The 21,425-nt window shown below is 40.8% G+C and overlaps 2 protein-coding genes across 2 annotated transcripts; both read left to right on the forward strand.

The window, feature by feature from the left end:
- Nucleotides 1–9,463: 9,463 nt before the first annotated feature.
- LOC308401057 (odorant receptor 131-2-like) lies at nucleotides 9,464–10,387 on the forward strand (the record flags this gene model as incomplete). Its single annotated transcript, XM_080889117.1, has 1 exon — nucleotides 9,464–10,387. One exon carries the CDS (start codon nucleotides 9,464–9,466, stop codon nucleotides 10,385–10,387), a length of 924 nt encoding a protein of 307 aa, XP_080745243.1.
- Nucleotides 10,388–19,354: 8,967 nt separating this feature from the next.
- LOC308401183 (odorant receptor 131-2-like) lies at nucleotides 19,355–20,287 on the forward strand (the record flags this gene model as incomplete). The annotated part of the gene is made up of 1 exon (XM_080889306.1): nucleotides 19,355–20,287. The coding sequence occupies one exon, from the start codon at nucleotides 19,355–19,357 to the stop codon at nucleotides 20,285–20,287; it is 933 nt and encodes a 310-aa protein (XP_080745432.1).
- Nucleotides 20,288–21,425: the final 1,138 nt, after the last annotated feature.

Genomic DNA, 21,425 nt, shown 5'->3' on the forward strand with positions numbered 1-21,425 from the left:
TGTCCCTGCTGAAGAGAAGCACCCCCAGAGCATGATGCTGCCACCATCATATTTGACAGTGGGGATGGTGTGTTCAGAGTGATGTGCAGTGTTAGTTTTCCGCCACACATAGCGTTTTGCATTTTGGCGAAAAAGTTCCATTTTGGTCTCATCTGACCAGAGCACCTTCTTCTAGTGATGTGTCGGTTGTGAACGAAATGGCTCTTAGAGCCGGATCTTTGAAGTGAACAACGCGAGCCCTTTCTCTCACCCTCTTTCTCGCACTTTTTTCTGCTTCACTCCGCACGTGAGCCATATATATATGTATACATATACATATATATACTAGGGGTGCAACGATACACAAAATTCACGGTTCGGTTCGGTTCGATACTTTGGTGTCACGGTTCGATATTTTTTCGATACAAAAAAAAATGTTCATGCCTTTTTAATTTGTCATTTATTAAAATTATAAATATGTATTTTAACTCAAAAGTACAGTTTCTTTTTCCTCAGATATTTTTATTAAAGTTTCTGCATCCATTTTTACAAAAGACAAATTGAACAATATGCCGTCAGTTTTTAAATTTAACCCTAACCCTAACCCTTGTGCGTGTTTTTTATTTTGACAGCGAATGCGCACCCGCGGACCACTTATGTGCAGCCCTGGTTATTTAGCTCGTCATATTGCAGCCACAGAAATTCTTTTGTCCATGAAACCATAAAGCTGCACTTTCTTTTTGCCTTATCTACACTTATTTGTCATAACTTTTCCGTTTTGTGGTAAGCTTTTTGATAGGTTTGTAGCTTGAACCTATTCGCTGGAACGTTGAGGACAATATAATTACACAGCAAGCAAGACACGAAGTAGGCAAAGTTCTTCATGTTTCTCGTGCACGGGAGAGAACCGGACAAACGCCGTTCCTTCGCTTGAACCCAGTTGCTCTCGTCCGTTCTCCCGTAACACTGCTCTTTTATTGAGGTGACATGAATATGCATAGGTTCATTAACATATGACATCTACATACACACAAAGAGTACCTTAGATAAGATAAGATAAGATAAGATAAGATAAGATAGAACTTTATTAATCCCTCAGGTGGGTTCCTCTGGGAAATTCGATTTCCAAAAAAGCACAGCACCGACAGAAGTTACAGAGTTACAGAATATTATATACAGTTGTGGTCAAAAGTTTACATACACTTGTAAAGAATATAACATAATGGATCTACTGAGTGTCCCATTATTTCTAAAACTCTGATTTTCCTCTGATAGAGTGATTGGAACAGATACTTCTTTGTCACAAAAAACATTCATGAAGTTTGGTTCTTTAATGACTTTATTATGGGTTAACAGAAAAAAGTGATCACATCTGCTGGGTCAAAAATATACATACAGTAACATGAATTAGCAATTTTGGTGACTTAGAAAGTTGTCAGTGAACTGAGCTTCATAGCATGGCCTCTTAACTTCTTCTGAGTGATTATGAGTGACTACAGCTGGTGTCTTCTCTTAGACAGGTTAAATAGGGCTCATTGGATACAAACGCCCACAAATGCTACAATGGGAAAGTCAAAGGAGCTCAGCATGGATCTGAAAAAGCGAATTATTGACTTGAACAAGTCAGGAAAGTCACTTGGGGGCATTTCAAAGCAGCTGCATGTCCCAAGAGCAACAGTGCAAACAATTGTTTGTAAGTATAAAGTGCATGGCACTGTTTCATCACTGCCAAGATCAGGAAGAGAATGCAAGCTATCACCTCCTGCTGAGAGAAAATTGGTCAGGAGGGTAAAGAGTCAACCAAGAATCACCAAAAGGCAGATCTGCCAAGAATTAGAAGCTGCTGGAACACAGGTGTCATTGTCCACAGTTAAACGTGTTTTGCGTCTCCATGGACTGAGAGGCTGCCGTGCAAGAAGGAAGCCCTTGCTCCAAAAGCGGCACCTTAAGGCTCGACTGAAGTTTGCTGCTGATCACATGGACAAAGATAAGACCTTCTGGAGGAAAGTTCTGTGGTCAGACTAAACAAAAATCGAGCTTTTTGGCCACAATGCCCAGCGATATGTTTGGAGGAGAAAAGGTGAGGCCTTTGACCCCAAGAACACCGTGCCTACAATCAAGCATGGTGGTGGGAGTATTATGCTGTGGGGCTGTTTTGCTGCCAATGGAACTGGTGCTTTACAGAGAGTAAATGGGACAATGAAGAAGGAGGATTACCTTCACATTCTTCAACATAGCCTAAAATCATCAGCATGAAGGTTGGGTCTTGGGCGCATTTGGGTGTTCCAACAGGACAATGACCCCAAACACACATCAAAAGTGGTAAAGGAATGGCTAAATCAGGCTAGAATAAGGGTTTTAGAATGGCCTTCTCAAAGTCCTGACTTAAACCCCATTGAAAACATGTGGACAATGCTGAAGAAACAAGTCCATGTCAGAAAGCCATTAAATTTAACTGAACTGCACCAATTCTGTCAAGAGGAGTGGTCAAAGATTCAACCAGAAGCTTGTGGATGGCTACCAAAAGCGCCTAATTGAAGTGAAAATGGCTAAGGGACATGTAACCAAATATTAGCACTGCTGTATGTATATTTTTGACCCAGCAGATGTGATCACTTTTTTCTGTTAACCCATAATAAAGTCATTAAAGAACCAAACTTCATGAATGTTTTTTGTGACAAAGAAGTATCTGTTCCAATCACTCTATCAGAGGAAAATCAGAGTTTTAGAAATAATGGGACACTCAGTAGATCCATTATGTTATATTCTTTACAAGTGTATGTAAACTTTTGACCACAACTGTATATATATACACACACACACACACACACACACACACACACACACACACACACACACACACACACACACACACACACATATATATAAATACAGAGACAAATATAAATAAAATATACGAAGGGGATAAATAGAATAAATAGGAATAAAAAATAAAAATACAAGTGAATTGCACATTTCAAGTATTGAGGTCTATTGCACTGTTGACTATTTACAAAAAGTATTGCACAAAAAGGTATTGCACAGTGAGGTGAAGAGGTGAAGAGGCACTACAGCTTAGTTGTTCCCCCCTCCTTTGTCCTCCTGTTTCCCCTCCCTCTCCCCTCCAGAGAGGAGTTAAACAGTCTGATGGCGTGTGGGACAAAGGAGTTTTTAAGTCTGTTAGTTCTTGTCTTGGGGAGAAGCAACCTGTCACTGAACAGACTCTTCTGGTTGTTAATGGCCGTGTGCAGAGGATGCCTGGCATTGTCCATAATGTCCATCAGTTTCTTTAATGTCCTTTTCTCTGCCACTGTCACCAGAGTGTCCAGCTTCATGCCGACCACAGAGCTAGCCTTCCTGATCAGTTTCTCCAGCCTGGATGAGTCCTTCTTTGCTGTGCTGCTCCCCCAGCACACCACAGCATAGAAAAGTACTCCAGCAACCACCGACTGGTAAAACATCCTCAGGAGCTTCCTGCAGATGTTAAAAGACCTCAGCCTCCTGAGGAAGTACAGTCGGCTTTGTGCTTTTTTATACAGGTGCTCTGTGTTGCATGACCAGTCCAGTTTATTGTCCACCCACAGCCCAAGGTACTTGTACTTGTTGACCACCTCCACCTCCTCCCCCTCTATCTGAACCGGCAGTGGACCTGCTCTAGACCTCCCGAAGTCCACAACCAGTTCCTTAGTCTTTGAGGTGTTGAGTTGCAGGTGGTTTGTGTGACTCCATGCGACAAAGTTCCTCACCAGACTTCTGTACTCCTCTTCCTGATCATCCCAGATACACCCCATGATGGCTGTGTCGTCTGCAAACTTCTGAATGTGGCATAATTCAGAGTTGTAGCAGAAGTCAGAGGTGTACAGGGTGAAGAGAAGAGGGGACAGCACAGTTCCCTGTGGTGCTCCTGTGCTGCTGACCACTGTGTCAGACGTGATGTCCTTCAGCCTGACGTACTGTGGTCTGTCGGTGAGGTAGTCGGAGATCCAAGCGACCAGGTAGGGGTCCACCTCCATCCTGTTCAGTTTTTCCTGAAGCATACAGGGCCGGATGGTATTAAAGGCACTGGAAAAGTCAAGAAACAGGATCCTGACCGTGCCTTTTCCCCCATCCAGGTGTGAGTGGGCTCTGTGTAGGAGGTACAGGATGGCATCCTCCACTCCGACACCCGCCTTGTATGCAAACTGTAGTGGGTCCTGGGCATGTTGTACCTGTGGTCGGAGGAAGTTGAGGAAGAGCCGCTCTAGAGTCTTCATAAGATGTGACGTCAGTGCCACCGGTCGGAAGTCATTCAGCTCATTGGGCCGGTTCTTTTTGGGGACCGGGACGATGCAGGATGTCTTCCATAGGGCGGGCACTCTCCCCAGTCGCAGACTGAGGTTGAAGACTCGTTGTAGCGGCTCCCCAAGTTCAGCAGCACACGCCTTTAGCATCCTAGGACACACCTTGTCTGGGCCTGCTGCCTTTCTGGGGCGAAGCTTCCTCAGTTGTCTCCTGACCTGATCCACTGTGACACTGGGAGATGTTTGGGAGGAGGGGAGGGGGGGAGATGTCTTGCTGCTGAGAGAGGGATTGGAGGGGGGTGTCATGGTGTCAGGAAGGGGGGGAAGCGAGGGAGGTAGGAGAGTGGGGATTGGACTCTGTAGTGAAGGTGAGGGTGGGGGGGGGGGGGGGGGGGTTGTGGGCTGGTCAAACCTGTTGAAGAAGTTGTTGAGTTCGTTTGCCTTCTCCACAGTCCCCCCCACTGTGCTTTTCTTGGTGTTGTGGCCTGTGATGGTTTTCACACCATTCCAGACCTCCCTCATATTGTTCCTCTCCAACTTCTGTTCCACCTTCCTCCTGTAGGTGTCCTTTGCTTCCCTCAGGCAGCGTTTCACCTCCCACTGTGCTGCTTTCATCTCCTCCTTCACTTTGCTCCTGAAAGCCTTCTTCTTCATGTTGAGGACAGCTTTGACTTCCTGTGTTACCCACGGTTTGTTATTAGGATAACACCGTACCGTCTTAGCAGGGGCGACCGTGTCCACACAAAAGTTGAGGTAGTCTGTAAGACAGTGTGTCGCCCCCTCTATGTCCTACCTTGGCTTTGTGTGTGTGTGTGTGTGTGTGTGTGTGTGTGTGTGTGTGTGTGTGTGTGTGTGTGTGTGTGTGTGTGTGTGTGTGATCTGTGTGAGGTCAAGATGTGACCCTGTGAAGACTTCCCCAGGAGTCTAGCGGGTCCATCTGAACAAAAGGCTCTTATACTTAAACAGATATACGTGTGTTTGCTATGCCATATATCAACAAGAGAAGATACGGATCTATGCCAGAACACTCTGTAGATGAGTGAACGCACCCCCCTCTTCATGCTACACAGAGTTGTTACAGACCTCCTAGGATGAGACATTCTTTTAATCTACAAATGATTATATACTTCTAAGCATATATGAGTAAATATTTCTAAGCATAAATGACAATGAACAATACAAAACCTAACACTTTTCTTTGGCTGTCACTTCTTCACCCTGACCTGTCTTATTTGGCTCAGCAGAACTAAAATATATATCCTGCTGCTTTTACACACGCACTCACATAACGCTCAGCGATTCTCTGCGCGATCAACCTCTCACATGTTTAAGCTTGCTGCCGGAGATTTCACTTGTCATGTTTGCGTAGTAAGCTAACGATTAATAAGACGATGTCAGAGGAATTGGTGCACAAATTATCATCACTCACAGATCAGTGCTGTCGCGCTCTATACACAGTTCGCGCGATTGCAAAGTGAAAGCAAAAAAACAAGCGCAATTCAAACGCGATTTCAATATGTCACATATTGACAGTGGCTCACCGATGCCAATGACATAATTACCCAGCTACATTTCCGAAAGAATGCAAAAGCATTGACATATATTTTTCCTTCCTACAATAGCCGGACGGGCAGGGCAGAGATAGATTTTGGTAGCCCGACTGGAAAAATCGCTAGCCCCAGGACGTCGGGCTAGCGATATTGCGAGCCCTGTATCTGATTGAGGAATCACTCATCTTTGGAAAAGAGAGTTTATTACAGAGAAATGTCTCTTTCAAAAATAAAAGCTATACTATACGCTTCTTCTGGGCTATATTCTCAGCAGCATATTAAACATATCAGGTCCCCATAAGGAGAATCATGTGCTAACGGCTGTCTAAATGACTCGGCTAAAGTTTGTAGCATGCTTGCTTGTTGTTTTTGTTTGCTTCCACTTGTCTTTGCACTAGGATGATGTCGGCGTAAATGTGCAGTTATATTCATTGTGTTCCCACTAGTACTTTCAGGTTAATCTCGTTGAAATGACCTTAACGCCACAACACGCAAATCTCCGTTAACAAGCTACCCCTGATCGCCCCGTGCATGGGGCTGGACGGCCAACACGTTAACGAGCAAACTGCGCTAACGCACTAGTTCCCACCAATGTAATTGAGCATTGCGTGGCACATCCGACATACTGTTTTACTTTTGTCCATGACGCGCTTACCTTCAGGGTCATACGTCACATGAAAACCAAAATAGTTCCAAATGCCAGATCTGAATTAGGGTGGGGGAGGTTCAATTTGCCATGTTGCAAGGAGAGCTTAACTTCTGTCTAGCTAGCTTGACCTGCACTCAGTGGATCTGCGTTCGACTACTCCGCCTAGGCTGCACTGTCGAGCGCAGATCCACTGAGCGCTCAACACAGACAGCATCGTCAGAAGGAAAGTTGATAAAATAAATACATATGCGTACCGAACCGAAAGCACTGTATCGAACGGTTCAATATCGATACGAGTATTGTTGCACCCCTAATATATATATATATATATATATATATATATATATATATATATATATATATATATATATATATATACTAGGGCTGGGCGATATATCAAAAATTTATCGTTACCAAAATTTATGACTCTCATCGACGACATTTTGCCCATGTCGGTAAATTCGGTATCTAAAAAAAAAAGAAAAGGCATGTGCAGGTTGGCGATGTTCATGTCCCTTTAAGACGCTGTGCTACGTTACAGACTTGACGGGGTGGAGTCACATGACTCTACTACCTGTAACAAGACGAGACACGGGTGAACAAATGGAGGACGATTTAAATGTTGAAGCAGCAGCGACGGAGGTAGAGCTGGTGGAGGAGGAAGAGGAGATGCTTGTTAACAAAAAAAATGCATCATCAATCGTTTGGCAACATTTTGGATTCAACAAGGATGATATTGATCAAAAAATTGTTAAATGTAAACTCTGCAAAAAGACTGTTGCGTCAAGTCAAGGTAACACAACCAACCTCTTCCACCACCTGCAGCACAACCATGTGATTCAATTCGAAGACATAAAAAAAGCTCAAAGCGAGAAGAGAGTAGGAGGACCAGCAAAAACGTCTTCCTCCACCAGGCAGCGGTCAATAACCGAAGCATTTGCTAGTACTCAACTATATGAACTTCCAAAAGATGGCAAGAAATCACAAATGCTATAGGCTACCGCATAGCAAAAGACATGGCTCCTATTGCTACAGTGGAACGCAACGGGTTCAGACACTTCATGAAAATAATTGACAAGAGATATGAACTCCATCACGAAAATATTTTTCAAAAACTATCATTCCCAGCATGTACAGCACAGAGAGGGAAAAGGTTGCTGCTGAATTGAGAAACGTTAAGCACGTTGCAGCCACATCCGATCTCTGGTCCAGCTGTACAATGGAGCCGTATATTAGTCTCACAGTTCATTACATCGACAACAAATGGGAGCTGCGTACCAGAGTGCTCGAGACGGCCTATTTTCCATCTGATCACACGGGGGAGATGGTTGGACAGGGGTTGAGAGCGATGCTGTCTGCATGGGACATCGGTGAAGAGGACCTTGTTGCTATATCAACTGACAACGGCCCAAATATTGTGAAAGCTGTCAAGCTCAATAAATGGACACGGGTGCAATGTTTTGGGCACAGGCTGCACCTGGCAATCGGTAAGTGTACATCTTAATATATTTGGGTGGTGACATCTGGTGTGTTTTAAAGTGACTTTAATTCTGTGTGTCATATTCAAAATTGAAAGTATTAATGTTTGAATAATGTTTATATAGGCATAAAAATACTTAAGACTGCTGAGCAGCAGTGTATCCAGAAAGTTTTTACAGAAGACTTATTGTGAGCCAGTGTTGATCATGTTGTGCTGTGAAATGTAGCAAAATACATCCCAGCCACCAGCTCCCCATCCGAGCGGGTTTTCAGTTCTGGAGGAAACATTGTGACATGCCTCAGATCCTGCCTGAAACCTGACATGGTCAATATGCTTGTGTTTCTTAGCAAGAACCTGGAGTAAACACTACTCAGGTAAACATCTACAACAGTAGTTTGATTGAACCGCTCAGGATACCAAGTCTGCTGCTGCCCCTTTTTGAAGTGCCCTGTTCAAGCCCTGCCTAATTTTAACTATCAGTGTTCTATTGAAGTTTTTTGCAAACAGCACTATTTAATGTTTTTGTTTAAGAGTTTATAGTTTTCACTAGTCACATGGCAGTGCTTAGTATTTATTATAGTTTTTTCTGTGTTCAATTGACATTTGTGTTTGTGACATTATTTGTTTACAAGTTATAGTACCTCAAGGCCTTAGCAGAGATAGGCCTTTGTCCATGATGGCATTACATTTGCACAATCATTGTTTACTTTGTGAATAGCCAATGTGAAACATATTTATTATTAAACTATTTTGTTTACAAGGGATACACATTTTTTAGAGAGCATGGTTACATATTGTATCCTACACTTTTTTATTTTGTTCAGTTAATAAATCTTAACCACTAAAAGTACTTACTACTATTGTCTTCATTTATTTTCAGTGACATTTTACAGTCCTTTAAAGTGGTAATAATATAATTGCAATGAATAGGTCTAGGGGGAATAATATTATCAAAATAACTGGAGGAACTATGCTGCCTGCCACAGCCCCATCAAATGAAAAAAAAAAAAAAACGTTCGTGTATATGTGTATATGTGTATATACACATATACATGTATATACACATATATATGTATATACACATATATATGTATATATATATATATATATACACATATATATGTATATATATATATATATATATATATATATATATATATATACACATATATATATATATATACACATATATATATATATATATATATATATATATATATATATATATATATGTGTGTGTGTGTGTGTGTGTGTGTGTGTGTGTGTGTGTGTGTGTGTGTGTGTGTGTGTGTATATGTTATCGAATACCCAATCCAATAGTGAATAGCAATGAGAAATAGTATGCTGTGGTGACGACATTGTGGTACTTCATTTCAGAGTCACATGTACAAATAATAGGTGAGGGAAGCATTCACCACAAAGAACTGTTTGCCAGAACGTTTTGGCAATTGTCTCTCACTGTGTTTGTTTTGTAATGACAACTCTCTAAGGTTCTTTTTTAAATTCATTTACAACATTTAAACTTATGGTTGACAACAGCTCATTCATTGGTGTTGAATCCTCAATGCGACAACTCAATGACCAAGTCATCATTGTTCAGGTTTTGGTAGGAGTTTTCCTTTGCATCAACACCATGTTGATCATAACCTTTTTTATGAAGGACACCTTTTACAGAACTATGCGCTACATCTTATTTGCTGTCACATTACTGTCTGATTGTCTCATTTTAATTCTGACAGATTTGCTGCTCATCTTGACCTATTTTCATTTATCTATACAGGTGTCATTGTGCCTTATTATGTTTGCAGTGTCATCCGTGTGTAACTTTGTCACACCATTTACTTTGACAGCAATGACCCTGGAACGCTATGTGGCCATTTGTATGCCCCTGCGTCATGGAGAGCTTTGCTCCACACGCAGCGCTCTGCAGTGCATCCTCATCATTCACGGCCTCAGCTCTGTGCCCTGTATTTTGATTCTGTCTGTCTTCTTTGCATCTGTATCCTTAAGCTTCTTCACACAGTACCAGTTTTGCTTTAGGGAGACGTTCATTATACGTAGTTGGCAGGGTCATCTCAGGTCAGCTATAAGTCAGTTTTACTTCTTGATTATGTGCATTATCATTGTTTTCTCTTATATTCAAATAATGAAAGTGGCCAAAGCCGCATCAGGAGAGAACAAAAAGTCAACACATAAAGGGCTCAGAACAGTGGCTCTTCATGCTTTCCAGCTGTTGCTATGTCTCATCCAGCTGTGGTGCCCATTCATTGAAGATGCTGTCCTTCAGATTAATTTCATGTTGTATGTTAATGTACGGTATTTCAACTATATAATGTTTAGTCTTACTCCTAGATGTCTGAGTCCTCTCATTTATGGCCTCAGAGATGACAAATTTTTCCTTGCACTAAGATATCATGTCCTCTGTCCCTTATTCAGGAAAAACAATTAGCATTTTCTAACTAAACACATAACACACTTAAACACATGATTCCACTAAAGAATAAGCTACTCACTGAGCATTAATGCAATCATAAGGAAGTAAGTAAACAGTATCTTCTATCATCTAGTCTCCCCGTTTGGACCTGAGGATCATGACACACACTAATAGTTCTATGCTGAATACAGTGTTTAGCTATTAACATATAACTGTAGTTCACTGTGGCGGCAGAAGTGATTTATTCATTGGAGCTTTGGTAACATCAAGGCCTCTGGTATCTTTATGCACTACTTGTCATATACAATGTTTTGTATGGTTCAATAACATGTTATTGTAAAAGTGAACTCATTTAAATGCCATTGCTGAAATGAAACAAACTGCCAGAGCTGATGTTTGTGAAAGACTTACATAATAAATGATCATTGAGAGGTGCATATATAATAAACATTTGCCAACAAAAACAATATTTTAACATGCAGTATGCATTTTTTCTTGCAACAGAAAGATCATATATGCCCTGTTTGCCTTCAGAGTGTTGTTTGGCAGACCTTCAGTGCTAAGTATGATCCCCAGATAACAGAACTGGCAAATACAAAGCAGGGGTAGAATCACATTAGCATGTATATCCCCAGAAAACCAATACTAACATATTAACAAACATGTCATATTGGCCCAGTTTATTTTTTCTTATCATTGTTATGATGATACCATAAATAGCATTTGCATTTTCTGTTGTATTGTTCTTTTGCTGTTAGGGTGTTCTTGTTATGGATAAAAAAAACTGTTTTTTGAAACTAGCTGATCTGCACTTTGCCAACTTCTGTCAACAAATATAGTTCTATAAAGTTGTTCTATATAGTGTGTAACTGTTGATATGCAGAGTTATCAAATTTATTGTTAACGCAAGGGTTTATATGGCACATTGACTTCTCAGGAAATTTTAGGCAGCACTCATCGTCAGAGAATACCGGAAACTCTGTGCTGAGTATGTCCTGGAAGTGTGGTTGACAAGGACTGAGCTAAGATCCTGTGGGACTTCCAGATAAGGACAAACTGATGATGGCAAACCAACTGGACATCGTAGCGGTTGACAAGCAGAAGATGATGACCATAGTGACAGATGTTGCTATCATAGCTACATCAGGAAGGAGAAACACAAGAACTTGAGAAATAACAAGTGCTGAGAGAAGTGATAGCGAAGATGTAGAGTGCGAAGGCAACGGTGATTCCCTTGATAATCAGAGCACTCAGGGTCCTGAAACTGGGCGAGTGGCTCCAGGAGATCCCAGGAATGACATCCAAGATCTCTGATTCAATATCCTGGTTGTTGAATGTGTTTTATTATTTCTCAGTTTATGACATTTGTGAATTTTGGCAGCAAAAACAAGCAAGGTCTTGTTCCAGAGAACAGATTTAGTTTTTAGTACAAGTGATGTAACTGGTTCACAAAGAGGTGAATTGAATGTGTTAAAAACAATGAATCAGTCAATTTGCTGCTGATGCTGACTGGTGTAATAAGCATTTAATTTGACCAATTACTGCAGATTATATCTGTAAAGAAGCTGAATAAATGTTGCCTGATAACTTATGGTGAACGGGTGGGAATAAATAAGGCTACGTTCACACTGCAGGCGAAAGCGCATCAAATCCGATTTTTCTGACCCTATGCGACCCATATCCGATCATGCTATGACAGTGTGAACGGCGCAAATCCGATATTTTCAAATCCGATCTGGGTCACTTTCGTATGTGGTACTGAATCCGATACATATCCGATGTTTTAGAAAGCGACTGTTGTTTGAACGGTCATGTCGCATTAAATCCGTCTTTTACGTCACCAACACAAGACAGGCGCCAATTATCAGCGCCCGATAAGACATCGCGAACGCTTCCTGGCCATCCCGTGTAGATGTCAGTGAAACTGTTGGGAAGACAACGTTGGAGAAACGTGAACATTTTATTTGTACTGTATAATCTGCAGATTCTGACAGAAATCTGCAACTATCCTTTGAAGCACCGCTCCTCTCTAAAACAGCAATAAGGATCATTATTAGGTTATTTACATTATTATGTAAATAACAAAATAACTTAAAGTAAAAATTGGGAAACGTAAAGTCCGAAGTCTTTATATTAAGGGCCATCTGTCAAACAATACTGTTTGCTCTGGGTCTAAACAGAGCGCGTTGTGTGTGAAGTCTTTTGCGCATGCGGGCCGCTTTGAGCGTTCACACTAGCGCCTTTGCTGTCGCATTTTATTTGTAGTGTGAACACGCAGACAAAAAAATCGGATTTGATCAAAAAAATCGGAATTGAGCATTAAGACCTGCAGTGTGAACGTAGCTTCCAGTTGCTTTTCGATATGTAACTGAATCAGAACAGGTGAATATTGAAATGTATTTTTCTTTACCTTTCTTTCCTTTGCGAAATGTCTATTGTATTGGGGGAAAAACAAATGATCAAACTATCAAATTGTTATGCTTCAATCGCGTTTTATGAACACAAAATGCGCATGTTTATTGAATATGAAAAAGTTGTGTTGATTGAACACAATTGTTTAAGTTTCTGCCAAAGCAAAACATTTGTGTGCAACCAATGTCCACTATTGAATCAAGTAAATCTAACATGGCCTTTTTTTCAGTGTAGGCTGCAGCCTGGCTACTCATCAGTTTGTTATACAGGGAGTGCAGAATTATTAGGCAAGTTGTATTTTTGAGGAATAATGTTATTATTGAACAACAACCATGTTCTCAATGAACCCAAAAAATTCATTAATATCAAAGCTGAATGTTTTTGGAAGTAGTTTTTGGTTTGTTTTTAGTTTTAGCTACTTTAGGGGGATATCTGTGTGTGCAGGTGACTATTACTGTGCATAATTATTAGGCAACTTAACAAAAAACAAATATATACCCATTTCAATTATTTATTTTTACCAGTGAAACCAATATAACATCTCCACATTCACAAATATACATTTCTGACATTCAAAAACAAAACAAAAACAAATCAGCGACCAATATAGCCACCTTTCTTTGCAAAGACACTCAAAAGTGTGCCATCCATGGATTCTGTCAGTGTTTTGATCTGTTCACCATCAACATTGCGTGCAGCAGCAACCACAGCCTCCCAGACACTGTTCAGAGAGGTGTACTGTTTTCCCTCCTTGTGAATCTCACATTTGATGATGGACCATAGGTTCTCAATGGGGTTCAGATCAGGTGAACAAGGAGGCCATGTCATTAGTTTTTCTTCTTTTATACCCTTTCTTGCCAGCCACGCTGTGGAGTACTTGGACGCGTGTGATGGAGCATTGTCCTGCATGGAAATCATGTTTTTCTTGAAGGATGCAGACTTTTTCCTGTACCACTGCTTGAAGAAGGTATCTTCCAGAAACTGGCAGTAGGACTGGGAGTTGAGCTTGACTCCATCCTCAACCCGAAAAGGCCCCACAAGCTCATCTTTGATGATACCAGCCCAAACCAGTACTCCACCTCCACCTTGCTGGCGTCTGAGTCGGACTGGAGCTCTCTGCCCTTTACCAATCCAGCCACGGGCCCATCCATCTGGCCCATCAAGACTCACTCTCATTTCATCAGTCCATAAAACCTTAGAAAAACCAGTCTTGAGATATTTCTTGGCCCAGTCTTGACGTTTCAGCTTGTGTATCTTGTTCAGTGGTGGTCGTCTTTCAGCCTTTCTTACCTTGGCCATGTCTCTGAGTATTGCACACCTTGTGCTTTTGGGCACTCCAGTGATGTTGCAGCTCTGAAATATGGCCAAACTGGTGGCAAGTGGCATCTTGGCAGCTGCACGCTTGACTTTTCTCAGTTCATGGGCAGTTATTTTGCGCCTTGGTTTTTCCACACGCTTCTTGCGACCCTGTTGACTATTTTGAATGAAACGCTTGATTGTTCGATGATCACGCTTCAGAAGCTTTGCAATTTTGAGACTGCTGCATCCCTCTGCAAGATATCTCACTATTTTTGACTTTTCTGAGCCTGTCAAGTCCTTCTTTTGACCCATTTTGCCAAAGGAAAGGAAGTTGCCTAATAATTATGCACACCTGCTATAGGGTGTTGATGTCATTAGACCACACCCCTTCTCATTACAGAGTTGCACATCACCTAATATGCTTAATTGGTAGTAGGCTTTCGAGCCTATACAGCTTGGAGTAAGACAACATGCATGAAGAGGGTGATGTGGACAAAATACTCATTTGCCTAATAATTCTGCACTCCCTGTAGAGGGTAAGCTCCACCCTTGTGCTTACTTCTCCCGTCGTCTGCAGAGCAGAACTACGACATCGGGGACAGGGAGCTGTTGGCAATCAAACTCGCCCTGGAGGAGTGGCGCCACTGGCTAGAGGGCGCAACAGAACCCTTTGTGGTATGGTCTGACCACAAGAACCTCGAATACATCCGGTCGGCTAAACGACTAAATGCCCGACAAGCCAGGTGGGCTCTGTTCTTTACCAGATTCTGCTTCACCATCACCTACAGGCCCGGCTCTCGGAACGTGAAACCCGATGCCCTTTCCCGTCTATTCACTACCTCAGAGGACCCCAACCGTGAGGCTCCCATTCTCCCTCCCACATGCGTTATCGGAGCCCTGTCGTGGGAGATCGAGTCTGCCATACGGGAGGCCCAGCGGGCAGAACCGGATCCGGGGACTGGTCCCCCGGGATTGCTCTTTGTTCCCACGTCCGTTCGCTCACGAGTGCTACAATGGGCCCACGGCGGAAAACTCACCTGTCATCCGGGCATTCATCGCACCGTCACCTTCATCAAGCGGTTCGCCTGGTGGCCTACACTGGCCAAGGACGTCCAAGAATTCATCGCCGCCTGTCCAACCTGTGCCCAGAATAAACCTGTCAACCAGCCCGCTGCCGGCCTACTTCATCCCTTACCTACGCCAAGCCGCCCCTGGTCCCACATTGCAGTTGACTTTGTCACTGGTCTTCCGCCATCATCAGGTAACACAGTCATCCTCACCATGGTCGACCGTTTTTCTAAAGCTGCCCACTTTGTTGCTCTCCCCAAGCTCCCCACTGCCCTTGAGACCGCTGCATCCCTCTGCAAGACATCTCACTATTTTTGACTTTTCTGAGCCTGTCAAGTCCTTCTTTTGACCCATTTTGCCAAAGGAAAGGAAGTTGCCTAATAATTATGCACACCTGCTATAGGGTGTTGATGTCATTAGACCACACCCCTTCTCATTACAGAGATGCACATCACCTAATATGCTTAATTGGTAGTAGGCTTTCAAGCCTATACAGCTTGGAGTAGGACAACATGCATGAAGAGGATGATGTGGACAGAATACTCATTTGCCTAATAATTCTGCACTCCCTGTATGTTGAAGTTCAGGGTCTGACTGCTGGGCTGGGGTCGACATTCACAAAACTAAAGTCACTTTGGGTTCTAGCATCATAATGCAACTGTCTCTGTCCTGGATGCAGCTTGCACTTTACCATTTATTCATTCCTCAGACTGTGCCACTAACTGAAATTGATTGATTGTAATTCAGTTTATCCATTCCACTTATCCTTATCAGCCCTCTGCAACCCTGATAAGGACCCAGTGGGGAACAGAGGCTGGGTACACCTTGGACAAGTTGCCAGACTTTGGACTGTGGTACCCAGAGTATGAACCCACACAAACACTGGGAGAACACACAAAATCCACATAGAAATACACAGTACCTTCTTGCTGTGAGGCAATAGTGCTAACCACTGCAAAATGTATTCCACTACAGATTACAGAATACATGCCCCATAATGTATTTTGTAATCTATTCCATTACGTTACCTAATGAGAGTAACGTATTCTGAATACTTTGGATCACTTAATATATTATCATGCTTTTTACAACTACATGAATGTACTGTTGCTGTGTGATTTATTACTATTACTGAAGGCTACTCGCCATACCAATACCAACTAGATTTTTAAATCTTAATATAAATTGAGTAACAGTAGGGTGGAGATTAGGTAAGGCTGCACTTTTCGCAGCGATCTCGTATAGAAAACTATTCCACGCATATATAAAACAGGTCCGCGGCTCCGAACCGTAGCAAAGGGACCTCTATGACGCCAATGCACACAGTGCTCGCAGACGCTGCAATTTTGCGCTTCCAGCTGAGCCGCTGTCTCCATTGGCGGGGAGGTAAACATGGCAGGAGGCGTTGGATCCAGGGAAGGATAGCTGCATATGTATGTATATGTGTGTGTATGTGTGTCCAGAGTTTAGCTGAGACAGTGTCCTTCGCCCTGCCAGACTAAGTAAACAGTCTTCCAGCCAATCCCGGTGGCCTTGTGTAGGATAGGAAGAACAGTCTATGCACAGTCTGTTATCAGGATGTTTTTGTTCAGCTCCAGCCTTGAGACCACAGCTGACGCCAAAGTGGTAGCCGCATGAAATGATGGTGGTTTTTACTTTAGTGCAAACAACTCATATGAATTTCAAAGCTGTTCTAGCAGTCTGACACTGGTCTCTTGATCTCCTGTTGGAGAGCCGTGAGCTTCTCCACAATGTTATCAATCTTACGCTCCATTAGTTACTTTTGTGACTGATAGGTTAGTGTTACAGTTTTTTTTTATTGGTTTGGCGCAGTTTTCACAAGCAATTGGTACATTTTCAAAACTCTTAGTACTTATATCACAACAGATCATCAAAAGTGCACCTTTTTCAAACATTTCAGCATATTTTCAATTGTGTTAGTACAATACACATAATGACAAAATATCATTTTCACTACACAAAATAAGTGTTTCATCTAAATAAATGTTTCGTTCACAGTTACTGCCTTTCATAATGTTGTCACTATAACATTTTTGATTTGCATCTCTTATTATTCAGTTTAATACATTTTTCTGTCATTTAATTCAACCGATCTTAATGTTTAATCAATGAATCATTCATTATGTCCATGGATTTTCAACTTGACTGATTGTTGTCTGGTCATTTGTAAGTTCCTTTTGAGAGGAACAATGTCCAGGTGAAACAACTGCGTTCAGAATATATTCAGGTACAACACTAAACTGGCATGCAATTACTGTAACAGAGGGTGATGGAGCTGGACGCTGCTGTGAATCATCACAAGTATATTTTTGTTGATGAGGCCGCTTTCAATCTAGCAAAAACTAGACACAGAGGACGTAACCTTATTGGGCTACCATCCACGTCCCTGGACAACGTGGGGGGAACATCTCATGTGTGCAGCTATATCTGAAGATGGTGTGGTAGGCTGTAGACCAGTTCTAGGGTCATACAACACTGAACACCTGATAGTTTTTTTTAAATGAACTGGAGCAGGCCTGTCAGGGAGAAGACATCGTCTATGTTGTTGTGTGGGACAATGTCAGCTTCCACCATGCACAGCTGGTTCAGGAATGGTTTCAAACACACCATATTCCCCTTTCCTCAACCCACTTGAGAAATTCTTCTCTACATGGAGGTGGAAGGTGTATGATCGCCATCCCCATGAGCATGTCTCCCTTCTTCAAGCCATGTGTGGAGCTTGTGGTGATATAACTGCTGAGCAATGTCAAGCCTGGATTCGTCTTGCCAGGAGATTTTTCCCACGGTGCCTGAACAACGAAGACATCCACTGGGATGTTGATGAAAACTTATGGCCCAATGTTAATGACCGGCTTGATTAATTGTATAAAAGTGATAAAGATAAAATAAAAAATATATTGTGCTTATGTAAATGACTTGTTGTTTTTTCTCCCTTTTTCGTGTGTGTGTGTGTATATGTGTATATGTGTGTGTGTATATATATATATATATATATATATATATATATATATATATATATATTTTTTTTTTTTGGTTATGCCTGAACATAAGTGTAATATTTGCTGTGTAAAGTTTTACAGTTCAGTTACACTCATTCATCACCGAGGACAATTTGAAACGCTTACCTTGTATTATTTGCTCCTGAATGGAATGATTGGTAAAAGTACTACGTTGAAAAAAGATCTTACTGTTTTGTTTGGGTGAGTAAAGCAAATGTTCTCAGAATATATCACAATGATCATATGTTCTGCAACAATGATTAAGTGGAATGAAAATATGTGCAAATACAATGAACTCATGACATCAGATTTGAAAGAATGACTAGTGGTGTTACAAATGTGATCAAATGTGAGTTTTGTACTGAGAGATTTGAAAATGCACACTTTAGTTGTGAAAATAGTACCAAACCAATTAAAAAAAACTAAGTAAATCAGAGAATTAACTATTCATTGAGGAAATTATTTGGACTAAATTTAATTAAAAGCCGCTGCAGTCAGGTGCTGAACAATTTAAGAAGTAAATAATTTTTGACTAATTCTATTCGAAGAATGGATTCACACAGGACACACAAAAGAAATGCTTTGCACATTCAGGTAGCATTGTTCTCTTCAATTTTATGTGTGAGGTGTTGTGTTGCCAAACAATAATAATAATTTGTGTTGACAGATAAGAGTTGATGGTCAAACCTGGACACCTGATATGTGCAGTAGTTTTATATTTTAGTACTTGAATCGATCTGTTGTACAAAATGTTTCCCAAATGCTTTTCCTTTGGTGACATCTTCCTTTCGTGACATTCCCTCTTGTGTTACAGTTTCAGCTATAAAAATCAGCTTGTGACAGCACACACCTCAGATGTGTTTTACTTACCGCAGGGATGGTTTGGTAAAATGACTCTCTGATGTCTTGTGACTTGTTGTTATCTTTGGGTATTATAGATATATGTCATTATATTATCAACAAGCACCGTGAATACTTAACTCAATAGATACACTTGTAGCTGTGAGGCTGTTTAGGTTGACATCATTTAAACTTTGGTTTAGATAGTGTGTGTGGGGAATTTGTTTTTAGAATCTTTAACCAGATATATAATAATATATGTAGATAAGTTCTTAGAATTTTGGGCCTCTCCACATTTTGAAGATATAAAACAAAAGAATATTTGCCTAAAAGTTAGAAATACATGGCAACAAATAACTCAGTAATTGGTGGTCAGTTGGCAATAAACAACATCAATAATCGGGTCATCATAGTCCAGGTATTAATCTCTGTGTTTCTTTGCATCAACTTTTTGCTAATCACAACATTTTTTATGAAGGATATTTTTTACACAACTATGCGTTACATCTTATTTGCCATTGCACTGTCGTCTGATTCGCTTTTTTTGTTAATGACCAATGTCTTGCTCATTTTGAATTATTTTAGTTTCACCATACAAGTGTGGTTGTGTGTTATTATATATATTGTTTTGTCTGTGTACACATTTGTCACACCAGTTACTCTGACAGCAATGACCCTGGAGCGTTACGTGGCCATTTGCGTTCCCCTCCGTCATGCAGAACTGTGCCGAACACAGAGAGCTCTGCACTTCATCCTGATCATTCATGGTCTGAGCTCTGTTCCCTGCATTGTTATTCTTTCTATTTTCTTTGCTTCAGCAATCACCAGCTTCTATACCCAGAGCAGAATTTGTGCTGTTGAAATGTTCATTTTTCACAGATGGCAGGATCATCTTAGGTCAGCTATAAGTCAGCTTTATTTCTTGATTATGTCCATCACTATTGTTTTCTCATATGTGCAAATAATGAAAGTGGCCAAAGCTGCATCAGGAGAGAATAAGAAGTCGACATGGAAGGGGCTGAGTACAGTGGTTCTTCATGGTTTCCAGCTGCTGCTGTGTCTTTTTCAGCTCTGGTGTCCATTTATAGAGGCTGCTGTCCTGCAGATTAATTTTATGTTATTTATCAATGTGAGGTACTTTAATTACATAACCTTTATTCTTGCTCCAAGATGTTTGAGTCCTCTAATTTATGGCCTCAGGGATGAGATGTTTGTTAATGCACTGAAATACTACGCTCTCTGTGGCTTATATAAGAAACATTCAACAGCTTTTTGATTTATTATGTTCTAATGTATTCCAATAGAAATACTCATAGATTTCCTTTTTTTTTTTTTTTTTTTTTTTTTTTGGCCTGTCCCGTTTGGCTCTTTTGCCATCAGAATTGTTGTCTAAAGGCAAAGAAAGATGCCCAACGGATTTACTTTACCAAACTGACCATCCCAGCCTTGCCGTAATGGTCCATTTGATTCACCTTTTATTGTTTATTTTATTTTCACTTACTGAATACGGGACAGACTTGACTGGGGGAAAGAAGGGGAGAAAGAAAGAGGGAAAGAGAAACAGCTGAGAAGAGGGACGGGGGAGAAGGGCAAAAGACAAAAACCAACAGAATGAGCAGAGAAAAAAAAAATGCATATATCAATCACCTGGATCACCTGCTGAGAAAGAAAAAAGAAAGCAAGCAGAAGAGAACAAGAGTAATAGAATAAACAACATCACAATGATATATGGGAATATGACAGTAAATACTAAATGTTAAACCAAATAATACTTGTACAGCTGCTGTTATTGTGTATATATTTATTTATATTTAGATTTCTTCATACATTCTTATATAGTTCTATATTGTGTATTGTGTATTTTGTTGTACAGTTATTTTATTTTCAACTTTAATTTATATATTTATCTTTATCTTATTCTTCCCAGTTAAATTTACCCTTCATTCTAATTTGTGTTGTACAGTTATTTCATTTTTAACCTTAATTTATATTTTATTCCTTCCTAGTTAAATTTACCCTTTTTAATTTTTCATATTTATTTCCTATCTTATTCATAGCCTTTTCCTTTTTTGTTCTCTTTAGGTCACGAGCAGTTGTCCAAGCATTTCACTACATATCGTACTGTGTATGACTGTGTACGTGACAAATAAAAATTTGAATTTGAATTTGTGCAGCACATAAGATCAACAGAACACAGTGTGCTTTGAGGTAGGAGCCATAAAGGGTGTAGTTTGTGGGTGTGATCACCTGTGTGTACACCTGTGAGCATGGACGCGCTTGTTTTTTGTTTTTTAAAAGGTTCCTTCATGTAATAATCTGCTACTCATAGATTTCCAGTGTTTGAAAGTGGTACTGATAAAGCTGGCTATTCCATTCACTCTGCTGGTCTTATACTTAAACTGATGTATAGTATC

The sequence above is a fragment of the Rhamphochromis sp. 'chilingali' genome, assembly GCF_963969265.1.
Source record: "Rhamphochromis sp. 'chilingali' genome assembly, chromosome: 8".
NCBI lineage: Eukaryota > Metazoa > Chordata > Actinopteri > Cichliformes > Cichlidae > Rhamphochromis > Rhamphochromis sp. 'chilingali'.